We start from the raw sequence: 12,842 nt of genomic DNA, 5'->3' as shown, positions 1-12,842 counted from the left end.
GGAAGATGTTTCTTTTTTCAATAAATAGTTCTTCTAATTTTTTTAACTTTTCGTCAAGAATTGACTCAAATTTAGCTTTTTTTGAGCTTGGAATTTTAAAAAGGTTGAGAGCAGCATACTGAGGCAATTTGCTTTCAATTTTGTTGCTCAGAATAGTTTTTATTGTTAGTATTAAATCACTAACCTTGTCCTTTTTAGAGTTTCCAGAACTGTTTGGCTTTATTTTATCATCTTTTTCTAGATTTAATGCATCTAGATCGCTGGTAAGTATTTTTTTTGCTATTCTAATATCTTCACAATTGTAGAAATCCATTATTTCGTAAATGAATTCCGCATCGTCAATTTTGTCAGAATTATTAAAATTATTAAATAAATAACACAATAACTCGTTAATGCAAACCGCTCGCGACATCGTACCGGAATGTATGTATGAATGTATGTATGTATGTATTATTGTTATTATTATTGAAACATTTATGAAGCGCTAATTAAACGAATCTCAAAAGCGCTATCTAACAAAAACTGAACTTAACAACATAATTGAAATAACAAACGAGAAATCATAATACATCGCACAGAAATAAGATTAAAAGATGTATGTATGTATGTATGTATGTATGTATGTATGTATGTATGTATGTATGTATGTATGTGTGTGTGTATGTATGTATGTATGTGCGAGTCCTTGGTTAAAAACAATATCCATAAAAACTATCATTTAGTCCCGACTCACTAGTTTATTATGTTGGTCCTAGGGTTTCGCGCAGCCGGGCATTTGGTGATATTTTCTAATATACAAAAAGAATTAAATTTTTATATGTATGTATGTGTGTAATGTAATGTGTAGATATATTTGCTCTTTTCTGAAACTATGTGTGAATGTGTTGGTTTTTCTGTGTGTGTGTGTGTGTGTGTGTGTGTGTGTGTGTGTGTGTGTGTGTGTGTGTGTGTACGAGCTAGTTTGTGTTGTGTATACAGGTAAATACCAAATCTACATCGGGATTACTTTGCATTTAAGCCTGGACAATATAGCAGCAGCAGTAGTAGCAACATCAGCTACAGTAGCAGCAGCAGCAGTAGATTTATTTTGCTAATCAGTATCAGCAGAAGTAGTTGCTATTGTATTAGTGCTAATGGTAGAAAATAATGGAGCAGCCGTTTTACTAATTTTACAACTTGTGGCCTGACAACTTCACAGTTGAGTCATTTCACGCGTGTGTTTCTGGTTCTTAATCACTCTGCATTCAATTGAACGTATGACGTCAATCTTATTCACAATGGGATAACTTTAATAACATTATAGTAATAAAAATAAAAATAGTTGTAATAACCATAATATTTAGAAGAAGAAGAAGAAGAAGAAGAAACACAAACACACACAAACTATTTGTTGTCTCTGCTTTGACTGTTTATTTGTTTGTTTGTTTGTCTGTCTGTCTGTCTGTCTGTCTGTCTCTCTGTCTGTTTGTTTGTTTGTTTGTTTGTTCGTTCGTTCGTTTGTTAGCCATTTTTTCAATTTTACGTTGTCTTTCTAAGAAAGCACATTAAAACATCGTGTTAATAAAAAAATAATAACAGCCGTCAACAACAACAACTGACTAACCCTAACAAATAACCATGGAATTTTTCATCTTGTAATTCAAACTTCCAGCAACAAGGTTGTCAAACATTACATTATATTACATTTTTTCTGTATTAAACATTATTGACCTATGACCTACGACGCGGTTATAGGTCATAGGTCTTTCTTTCAGGAGGAAAGAAAGTTCAAAAGTTCAAAAAAAGGTTTAACTTAATAAATGATGTCCACAAAATTGATGCGAGCCTGTTAATTGGAGTTAATTATTTGATTAATTTATCAGTTAATTAGATGAAAAAATTGCTAAAAAGTTTATTTTAGGTTATTATTTGACTGGTTTTAGTGTGACATCACAATGACTAACTCACACACACACACACACACACACACACTCACACACACACACACGCACGCACGCACACACACACACAAACATACAAACAAGCACACATACAAATATATACACACAAACACACACGCATATATTTTTATAAATATTTAATAAATATTTACATATTTACTTTTTCACAGTTTATTGACTTCTGAAAGACACCAAAAAAACAGTTATTTAAAATTTTTATTTAGTAAAAAATTTTCAAAACAAGTGTAGAATATAAATAGAAAGCTGAATGGCAGACACGCTAAAAAGAATTTATAAAAAATATGAAACAGTATAAAAAAATGAAATAAAAAACAGGTTATAACCAGTTTCAAATTCAAAATTGCGAGAAAAAAATTAATCTGTGTCACATGCAAAAGGGCACACACACACCAGCCTTAAAAATGCATTCTCAACAAATTCTCAAACATTCCAAAAAAAAAACATAGCATCAGATTGTCAAAAGAAAAGCATCAAATATGCCATCAGGTAAATAAAAAAAATCAATAGTAGAAAAACTCACATACAGACACACACACACACACAGACAGACACACACACAGACAGACACACACACAGACAGACACACACACACAGACACACACATACACACAGACAATCACCACAACACAACACAATTTTGACTACAGTTTCCTAAACAACAATGCCGCATATTTTATGTACCACAGTTCAAGTTAAAAAGCTAATGTTCTACAGAGCACTAAGGCTGAGAAGAATATTTTTACCGGGGTGACAAACTAATGGTAACTTTTAAAAAAATGAATAACCTTGCTTTCAACAAGAATTGAATTATATACAGTATAGTATGTACCAAACACCATATCTTTATTTAATTCTACAAAACATGTATATGTTCAATGGCAGATCGGAATATTTCGAAAATTTAAAATTTTTAGTAAATATATTGGAAAGAGAAAGGGAAATGTTACAATTGCTGCTTTCATTAAATAGGCACATTTCTAATGTATATGTCTACATTAATTAATAAAGAAAAAAATTTGTTTAAAATTTATCTGTTTATAATTTTTTCAACAAAGTCATATTGAATCATTTCTTTTAAGTATCAAAGTTAGAATTGATTCTGAGATACCTTGATCGCCTAGATGTGCCATTACAACAAGTGTAAATATATGCCGTATAAAATGAAGTTTAAAATGTACGAAAAAAAATACACATTATGCTTTACCAGATTCAACTAGTTAATTCATAAACCTGTACATCAAAACCGCCATCACAGCCGTCATAATCGTCATCATCGCCATCATCATCTTCATCATCCTCTTCATCATCGTCAGCGTAATCTTCATCATGGTGATCATCCTCACCAGTGTGGCCATCATCATGATCTGGCCGTCGACTCCGTATATGTCGACGTCATCTCTGACGTCACCACTCTCGTCAATTAGGCTGCTGAAGCTAATGTCGTCGGCACTTTCACTTTCAATGATGTTGTTTTTGTTGGTTTTGTTTCCGTTTTTGTTCTTTTTATGATTGTCGTACTCGATGACGTCATCAGTGATGTCATCATCCTCTCTAAAATTGATCTCTGAAGACTCAGAATCACCCCTCTCACTGCTAGCAGCACCGTCGTCATTCGTATTGGCAGGATACAGATTAGAAGGTTTATGCGGGTGATTGAACTGTTGAGATAGGTTGTTTAATTTCACAGTGGCGTTCTTATCTGTAGGTGTGTTGTTATCTTTAATATCAGTGTCATCATCTTTTTCGTCATTTTGGCCATTCTCGGTTAAAGTTAATAATTCTATTTTATCACGATCAATGCTTTCTAAACAATCGCCATCTTCAGTTAGTTTATCAAAATTTACACAATTGTTTTGGTCATTTATGTCGCCTTTACTCTCATTTGCGACAGATTTGTTTTTGTAACATGTTTGGTTTTTAAAGATCTCTTTATCATCATTGAAGATGTTCTGTCTATTTTTGCCGGTTATATCTGCATTGGCGTCTTCGTTCAGTAACGTGTTGTTTGAGTCGTGGGTTGGGATGTTTGGTTTAACAGTTTTGTGTACTTTAGTCGAGTTGTCGGTAGCATCTGTGGTTGAAAATTCTTGTTCATGGGCTCTAATAACAAAATTGATGGCGGTTCTAGTTTTGTTTTTAATTTTTCTCAAAAAACTGTGGACGACGAGGTAATTTTTTACATCCCTGCCGTTTTCAGTTTCTTCCTCTTCGGATGTGTCTTCTTCTTTGTCGATTATGTTGATGTTGGTCATGGTGAATTCAATGCTGTTGTTTTTCTTTTTGAATTCACGACTCAGACTTTTGTTCTTATCACAAATTATTTAAAAAATTTTTTTTAAATAATTATTTGAAGCAAAAATGTGTCTTATGCTACTTATTAAACTTCAAAGATTACAAGCTTTATCTTGTTTTTAGGAGTGGCATAGCAATGGCAAGATAGAAGTAGTGGAGAAAATGAAATTTAAAGATTTTTGGGAGATGTTTATTCAAAAAAAAAGCTTTGACCGACTCTTGTTGTACTTGTACCATGTGATACCAGCACAGACAAGGAAGGAAATTTCAATTGCAGTTTTATTAGCCTCCTAAACATATTTTAACATATTTTCAATAATCACAGAAATCTGTAAACAAACTTTTTTCAAATAAAACTAGTTGAGAATATTTAAAAAATTAAGTTTGAACTTCGAAGACTTTAAAATCAGTTTTTTAATCGCAAATTTATACAGAAGGGAATTAAAACAGAATGGAATAATGACAATGAGAAGCTAAACAATGCATGATTTTACACATTCAAAAATAGGTGGTGTGGTGGTCTAAATACGGATGGTATGATTACCAGGTTCCAGCGGCATTAGAAAAATCATAAAAAATTAAAAAATTTAATTCCTTATAATTTAATTCTTCACTATTTCTAATTATATGCTTAATTACAAAATAGTTGTTAAAAAATATCTTTTTTCCAAAATTTTTTTTATTTCTGCATTCTAACAAGAATAGCGTTAAAACAGCTAAACAATGGAATGCTGGATACGCACATGTAATGTGTATACATACCTACATACATACGTACATACATACATACATACATACATACATACATACATACATACATACATACATACATACATACATACATACATACATACATACATACATACATATATACATACAAACATACATACATACATACGCTTTTGAGATCTTTTTTTGTAATTAGCGCTGTACAAATTAACTTTTAATAATAATAATACATACATACATACATACATACATACAAACATACATACATACATACGCTTTTGAGATCTTTTTTTGTAATTAGCGCTGTACAAATTAACTTTTAATAATAATAATACATACATACATACATACATACATACATACATACATACATACATACACACATACATACAAACATGCATACATACATACATCCTATTCGTACATACATCAACATCTTGATCTTGACCCTAAACCTAACCCTTCTATTGTTGTTTGATTGACATGGCCTTTCCATTGCGACATTATATCTTACAACTTTTGGACAATTTTACGATTTACTTTTTAATAAAAAAAAATCGCTTGTGACGAAAAAATATTATGGTTCTAGTTGAAGGCATTGTTTTTAACACGTGGAAAATGTATTTCAATTGCAAAATTACATTAACTTTTCTTTGGTGGATCCTTCTCTGTAGAAACTCAACTTTTCTTTGCTGGGTCCCTTCTCTGTAGAAACTCCGTGCCATGCCAGGGTTATAACAAATCAGAAGGCTATAATATTTTATAATATATTGTTATATGGTGTAATATTGTTATTTTATAATTATCATTTAATATTTTATTTATTTTATTTTTTTATTTTTTTTTAATATTTTATTTGACAATATTTTATTAACCTCATACGAAATTATTTTACCATTATACGATATTTTTTTATTATTTTATCCCGGTCTATAATTTTTATATTATGCATACCAATAGCATTGATGACGAAGATGATGACGATGGCGACAACGATGATGATGACGACAAACTGAATATATTATGATAATGTTTAATGAATATTAATTTGACAGCTAAGGCTAATGAGAAGCGTAAAAAGATTGCTAGTTCTTGAGAAAATCCAAATTAAAATGTGACACAAATTCTATGGAGAGTGAGCGGATGAATAACCCAAAAAATTGTACATATTTCCCATACCTATAAAAAGAAATTTTCCAAAATTTCCTTATCAAAATCTATCTCTATTTCTCTCTCTCTCTCTCTCTCTCTCTTTCTCTTTTTCTCTCTTTCTCTCTCTCTCTCTCTTTTACTATCTCTCTATCAAAATAAGTGTTACTAAGAAAAGTGATTCATCTATATTAATCTGCTGACTTATGCTTATGTTAAAAATATTTCGAAGACTTCAATGTTATTATATAAAATTAGGAAGGATTTTTATTTGGAGTCTTTTAATCTTCTCTTCAATAACCATCATTCTATCATTATTTTGTTTCGTTTTTTTTGTGCTAATTAGGAATATAAAAAAAATTCATAAAGTTATTCTTATAAAAATTTTATCCGAATCTATAATTTTCTGATCATTCGCCAGTTTAGTTCTTGTACCATCTTGAGATGTTTGTTTGAGAAAAGTTTAGAAAGACAATTTGACTCTTTCATATATTCATTTTAAATTTGAACTTAATCAGAAAATTTGATTCAACTTTATGACTCGCCAGAAGATAAATTTTGGAAAAATATTAAATTTCTGGAGTCTAGTGGAAAGACTGCTTGTGGTAAACATACTCAGTTAAATAAAGCACTCCCAGTGGGCAAATCACATCAACAATAATCATTACATTATGATGACAACAGTGATGTTGATAACAAAGATCATGATGTCATTATTTTCTTTCTTTAACAGTAACAACGATAATGCTACTTTTTGACATCATTTTTTAGCAATATATACATTCTTCTATGTGTATATATCATTTTTAATAATTTATACATATATATCAAACACATTCAATTTGTATATATTCAAACCACGTGCTGTAAATATTGAACTAGCTACCTATTGTTAAAACAATTGGTGGCTATTTGGTTTTTCATTTTCATCTGAGTTTCTAATAAATAAATAAGCATATAATATATATGTATATATTTTATGTGTACAGAAATGCATATTTTTGCGTGCTAGAAGAGTGTTTATGAATTTTAAACACTGTAAGTGAATTATCATTTATATATAATATGCTAATGTGAATTGATATGAGTACTGAATGATTGTAGCATTAAAAATTTTAAAAATAATAATAATAATAAATAGTAATAATAATAATAATATGTAATGATAAATAATAAAATGAATAGTAATAATATGAAGTTGTATGCTTATGATTATTAACATGATTCGCTTAAATTCAGGATGTCTTGCTGAAAATTACGTTTCGTATCTTATATGTATATTTTGTATATATATTGGATTATAAAAAACCACGGACTTTGTAAATTTATCCGGTTCATTTAATCATTTGCTGCTATCGAACACGGTCTATGTATTTAAAGTTAGTGTTGAATTTCATTAAAATTATTCAAATAGTTATTAATTTACCTTTTTTTTTGTATTTAGCCATTAGTTGTTATATTCTAGACTCATTGAAATGAATTCTGAATAAATTTTGATAGAATGGTTATCAAATAAATATAAATAAGTGAATCAGACAGACGAACGTACAAAGAAGTGAATAATTAATTAGATAATTAATAATTAATATTGATAATTAATATTAATTAATTAATTAATATTAATTAATTAGTTAATGTCAACGCGAAAATGTCTACAAGACGAATGGAAAATTCCAGAAACAACAACAACAACAAAAACAACAACAACAACAGAAACAACAACAATAATAATAATTATTATAATAGAGAAGATGTCTTCAATGATGAAGATAACGATGACGATGTTAACAATGATGGCGATGATGACGAAGAAGAAGATGATGAGCATAAATATTTCTACCCTACTTCGACTCCTTTGTCAGAGAACTCGCATATTTGCAGGGCAATTGGAATAAGATTACACACGGCGGATGTTAGCCTTTGATTGTTTCCTCCGAACCTAATTGACAGATTTTTTCGGATATATAATTGATTGAATAGACAAGCTAACTGACCGATTGACCGACTGACCGACCATTCAAATGACCAAAAATTTACTGATAATTGAAATGAATTTCATAAATGGTGTTATGTATTGGTAGATTGTTTTTGTTAAGTATAATAATCCACATAGTAAATTTTATTTAAAATTTAAATTCATTCAAATAAAATTGAACTGATGAAAGTATTCAGTTAAACCGGATAAATTAATTGAAACGTATACAGGAGAGATGGAGAACACTGAGCGAGAAACTGCTGCCAAATCTAACGTCGCTTGAAAATGACATCATAGCAAGGGCTAAAAATTCTGGTAGGGAAATATTATTCGACGATGACGATGACAGTGATGATGATGACGAAGATGATGATGATGATGATGATGACGACGACGATGATGATGATGATGATGATATTTAGGTGAGGAGTTGCTGAGACGCTGGTTCCAGACAATGGGGAAGGCGGCTGACTTGGGGGCTTTGCAAAAGTGTCTGAAGATGATGGATGACTTCAAAGATGTTGCCGAGTGTTTGGACGAGTTGAGAAAAAGTGAGTTAAAGAAATTATTATTACCGTCGTATTTCTTTATCTTCCTCTTCTTCTTCTTCTTCTTCTTCCTCTTCTTCTTCTTCTTTTTATTATTATTATTATTATTATACTTGGTGTTGTTGTTTTGTAATCATAATGATAAAAAAAAACGACGATGATGATAAATGATGATCGTCGTCATCATCATCGTCATCATCACCATCATCATCATCACCGTTATCTCTCCTTATTCCCAATTCATATGTGATAAACAAGGATCACGTTTGTATTCGAACTCTGTCCAGTCAACAGCAGAGACAGACGTCTTAACCACTACACTACACTTGCCGCTGTATATATATATATATATATATATTCAACATCCTACGCTATCACTCACTGATTTACAGACGAAAGAGTGATTTGGGTCTCACTCTACTTAGGATCTTCGAAAGAAAAATTGGGAGAAGAGTCTTTCAGGGTGAAAGGGAAATACCCATTGAAGAAGTACGTATCGAAGTGGCTCCTACAACATTCTGTTCGCAAGCTCTCACGCTCTGTGTTTCAGTACGAGTTTGTGGATGCTGATTTCAAATGGTCCGATATAGCGCAGAGTTATGTTGTAAGTTGTGGATTGCTTTTTTTTAAGAAAAAGTTTCTATAGTTCAAAGTTTAACAAAATTTAAATTTACAAAAGTTAGAATTTACAAAAGTTAGAATTTATTTATAGGGTTTTCGTTCGTTTTGCCCTTAGCTTAATTTTGGATTGTGTTGTGAAGTTTCAGTCCTATACCTAACCCAACCTGGACCCCTCTCTTATGTGCTCATCATCGTTTCGAGAATTATTCATTAATGAATTAATAAATAAATAATTAAAATAATATTAAAAATAATTTTTAATTTAAATTTTTTTTTAATATATAGGGACAAGATGTTAGGATAAGACTGCTGGCCTACTTGAAAGAAGTCGGTTATGATTATGATGATTATTATGATGATATGATTACGGTTATGATATAAAATGATGACGATGATGATGATGGTAATGATTATAGTAACTGGAGATATTGATGGTTATGGTGATGATGACGACGACGATTATAATGGGTTGGAGTCAGGTTGGGTTAAGGTTAGACTAGGACAAATGGACAAAATTGTTCTTCTGGTTATGTTGGATAGCGGCTTTGGGTAGTTCAACAAAAGTCGCTATACAAGTTTTCTTATGATGATGATGATAATAATAATAATAATAATAGTGTGAACATATTTTATTTATTCAATCGACAAAGTAAAATTCAAAATAATAAGAAATAAGAAATGACAAATAAAATGAAATAATAATAATAATAATAATAATAAGAGGTATTATGGTAAAAAATTTTCGCATTTAATTTATAAAAGTAATATAAAATTGTTAATGATAATTCTGGTTTCTATTTAAATTTTAATCGTTATATTATGGCGGGTGCTACCGACGGTAAAGAGTACCTGTGTTAACTCACATAAACTGTCTTAAATGAACGTCAACAGAATCCAAGTGAAGAAAAAACATTGGTTCTAAGAGCTAACACCAACAACAACAACACCAACAACAACACCAACAACGATAATAACAACAACAAACAATCTGAAAACGCTGCTAGCAAAACCAAGTCGGACATTATAAAACCCAATGTAACTAAGAAACTAATCAACTTCAGCACGAGTAGTAGTAGTAGTGGCAATAGTAGCTACTACAAAAACGACAAAAAAACTTACAGCAGCAACAAAAACATTTTCGATAGCAGACTTTCTACAATAGATGGCAGTGCGTCAACCCAGCTATCGGGACTTAGTGTAAGAGAATCAAGTGAAGATTACGACAACAACAATCCCATTTACGGCTTCAATTACAGAAGATCCAACAACAACAACAACAGTCCAGATCAAGAAAAACCCTTCAACCGCCACGACAGACCTCTTCCTTCAACTCCAAGCAACAACAAAAATCTGAATGACTTAAACGATTTGGGTAACTGTGTTTCGAATGCTCATTGCCATTTTATGAACATTATTTTGGACGATGACGAGGACGATAATAACAAAAGTTATAGTAAATTATAAAGTACAACAGATAAAATTTAACTAGTTAATGATGACATTGCCAGCAATTTTACTAGTAAATAAGAAACAATGAAATAGAAATTAAGAAGGAATGTTGATTTGATGCAGAAATTTGGAAGTTTATGAAGTATTTAGGGTCATTTTCTGTCAGCTATGATGTGCTTATAACCGTTGTTTTAATACCTTCACATTATTTGCAGATGTAAAAACATTTTAACTAATTTTATTTTTCTTTTCATTTCATTTTTTTCTACCGTTAAAAAGTGCAAGTAATTCGGGCTAGAAATAAAAAGAGTGAACATTCAAAAGTGAATTTTTGTAATAATTTGAAAAATGAAAATATTCATCATGGAAGGGTTTGGCAGCCACTGGGCTACAGGTCTCTGAGTTTAGCATGAAATTATCTTGCTATTAACGTATATTAGTATTGTTAATCACAGCGTTTTGAGCTAATAAGTAATAATTAACGTACAATTTCTAGCTAAATAAACCTTTTAAGAGCATTCTTTAAACAGTAAGATGAAATTTAAATTCAGTTTGACAATAAATTAAATGTGATTGTATTGAAGTTTTTTGTTCTTATTTTGTAACCCCATAATACAACAAGTAAAAAGACCTGCTAATGGGTTGAAAATCTTGAAAAATTGTAAAAAAAATTAATTGATCAATATATCTGATCGAATATCATTTATGGAAGTTTTAACATTTCGTATAATGCATTTTGTCATTTGACGCGTAGATGTTAAAGACAATCATTAAAATGTTTAAATACCATAATTGAATGGATATACATACATTTATACCAATATAGACAATTAAAAGAGACCTATAGTAATATAACGTGTGTATCTGTGTGTGTGTGTGCGTGTGTGTGTGTTAAATATTTTTTCAAAAATGCAATCAACATATATTGTTGCTGATTTAAATTAAAAATTTTAAAAATTTGAGTATTATCGTCGCTTAACGTACAGAAAATTAAAATGGCCGTGAATTGAAATTTCGTCATCATGATTAAAAAAAATCTCAAAAATCTTAGCGAAAGTACAGCATATTTGAAAAACAACTTTGAGAATCTTCACACGGCAAAATCATACCATCAACTTAGATATCAACAGGCTATCAGAAATATGTCGTAACTTGTATTAAAAAAAATTTGGAAAACTAATAATACTTTTCTCACCATAATCGTCACCACACTACATTTCAATTACTTTTTTCACCGTGCTTGGTGGATTCAGAGAGAAAACCTAAAACCCTATAATTCCCTCAAAACCACCATATAACCACCTCATCTCAATCACCACGGGTAGAATGAGTCGTTTGGCTCCACCATTTTAATCGCCACACAACCTTAATCCCGTCACCTCACTCACATCATCATTTCCACATCAATCACCACACCACATATCAACCACCACATTTTAGCCACCACATTTTAATCACCACATTTTAAACACCACATCATCACAAACTCACAAACACCATACAATCATCACCACCATGCTGGTCACCGCGAGCACCAGTCTTCGATGCCAAACGACTCATTCTACCCATGACACTGGCTAGTTTTTCTAGTTTTTGACTCTCTGGAAGGGCAGGGTCGAAGAGGGTTGGGGCCGAAAAACGCCTGTAAGATTGGCCGTAGGGTTTTTCCTTGATTGATGATAGGCGAGTTGTTTTTGCCGCTGTTTGGAATCTGGAAGGGGTAGAGGAGTGAGTGATCGTGAGAGTTATGATGGTGGTGTCAGTAAAGGAATGATAATGATGGGTGAATTAAAAGAGGTTTTTTTTATTTTGAACTTTTTTATATTTATTGTTAGTTTCATCAGTAATTTAGTTAAATAAATAAAATGGCAATAAATTGCACTGAAAATTATGATTTATTAATGATAAATTTCCGTAATTTTATTCAATTTTTCTAGCCCAATTAAAATTATTACAATCTGGTTTTATGCTTAAAATGTATCTTTGATAATTCTTACCTGTTTCCGGAAACACTTCCGGTTTTCATGAAGGTCTTAGATGGCCCTGGAAAGGTCACCAAGGCAGCTCTCGTGGTCGCTTCAATCAATTTTGATAACCTGGTCAAGCGGTACTATGAAC

At 31.1% G+C, this 12,842-nt stretch overlaps 3 protein-coding genes across 3 annotated transcripts in view; 1 reads left to right on the top strand and 2 right to left on the bottom strand.

Moving 5' to 3' along the window:
- Positions 1-869: 869 nt before the first annotated feature.
- On the bottom strand, positions 870-4,213 carry HELRODRAFT_183203 (hypothetical protein; the record flags this gene model as incomplete). The annotated part of the gene is made up of 2 exons (XM_009012237.1): positions 870-893; positions 3,305-4,213. The coding sequence occupies 2 exons, from the start codon at positions 4,211-4,213 to the stop codon at positions 870-872; spliced, it is 933 nt and encodes a 310-aa protein (XP_009010485.1).
- A 3,566-nt stretch (positions 4,214-7,779) lies between these two features.
- On the top strand, positions 7,780-10,739 carry HELRODRAFT_183202 (hypothetical protein; the record flags this gene model as incomplete). Its single annotated transcript, XM_009012236.1, has 6 exons — positions 7,780-8,043; positions 8,337-8,421; positions 8,529-8,657; positions 9,047-9,258; positions 9,561-9,644; positions 10,167-10,739. 6 exons carry the CDS (start codon positions 7,780-7,782, stop codon positions 10,737-10,739), a joined length of 1,347 nt encoding a protein of 448 aa, XP_009010484.1.
- Positions 10,740-12,203: 1,464 nt separating this feature from the next.
- Positions 12,204-12,842, bottom strand: part of HELRODRAFT_183201 (hypothetical protein) — a gene marked incomplete at both ends in the record, with an annotated part of 4,248 nt that continues 3,609 nt past the window's right edge. Inside the window, 2 exons of the mRNA XM_009012235.1 lie at positions 12,204-12,435; positions 12,722-12,800. Of these exons, the coding sequence (XP_009010483.1) occupies positions 12,204-12,435; positions 12,722-12,800 (311 nt within the window). The remainder of the gene's footprint in view (positions 12,436-12,721; positions 12,801-12,842) is intronic.

The sequence above is a fragment of the Helobdella robusta genome (genome assembly GCF_000326865.2).
Source record: "Helobdella robusta unplaced genomic scaffold HELROscaffold_101, whole genome shotgun sequence".
Taxonomy (NCBI): domain Eukaryota; kingdom Metazoa; phylum Annelida; class Clitellata; order Rhynchobdellida; family Glossiphoniidae; genus Helobdella; species Helobdella robusta.
The sequence above is the reverse complement of the archived record's forward strand: the minus strand, read 5'-3'. Positions and strand labels throughout refer to the sequence as shown.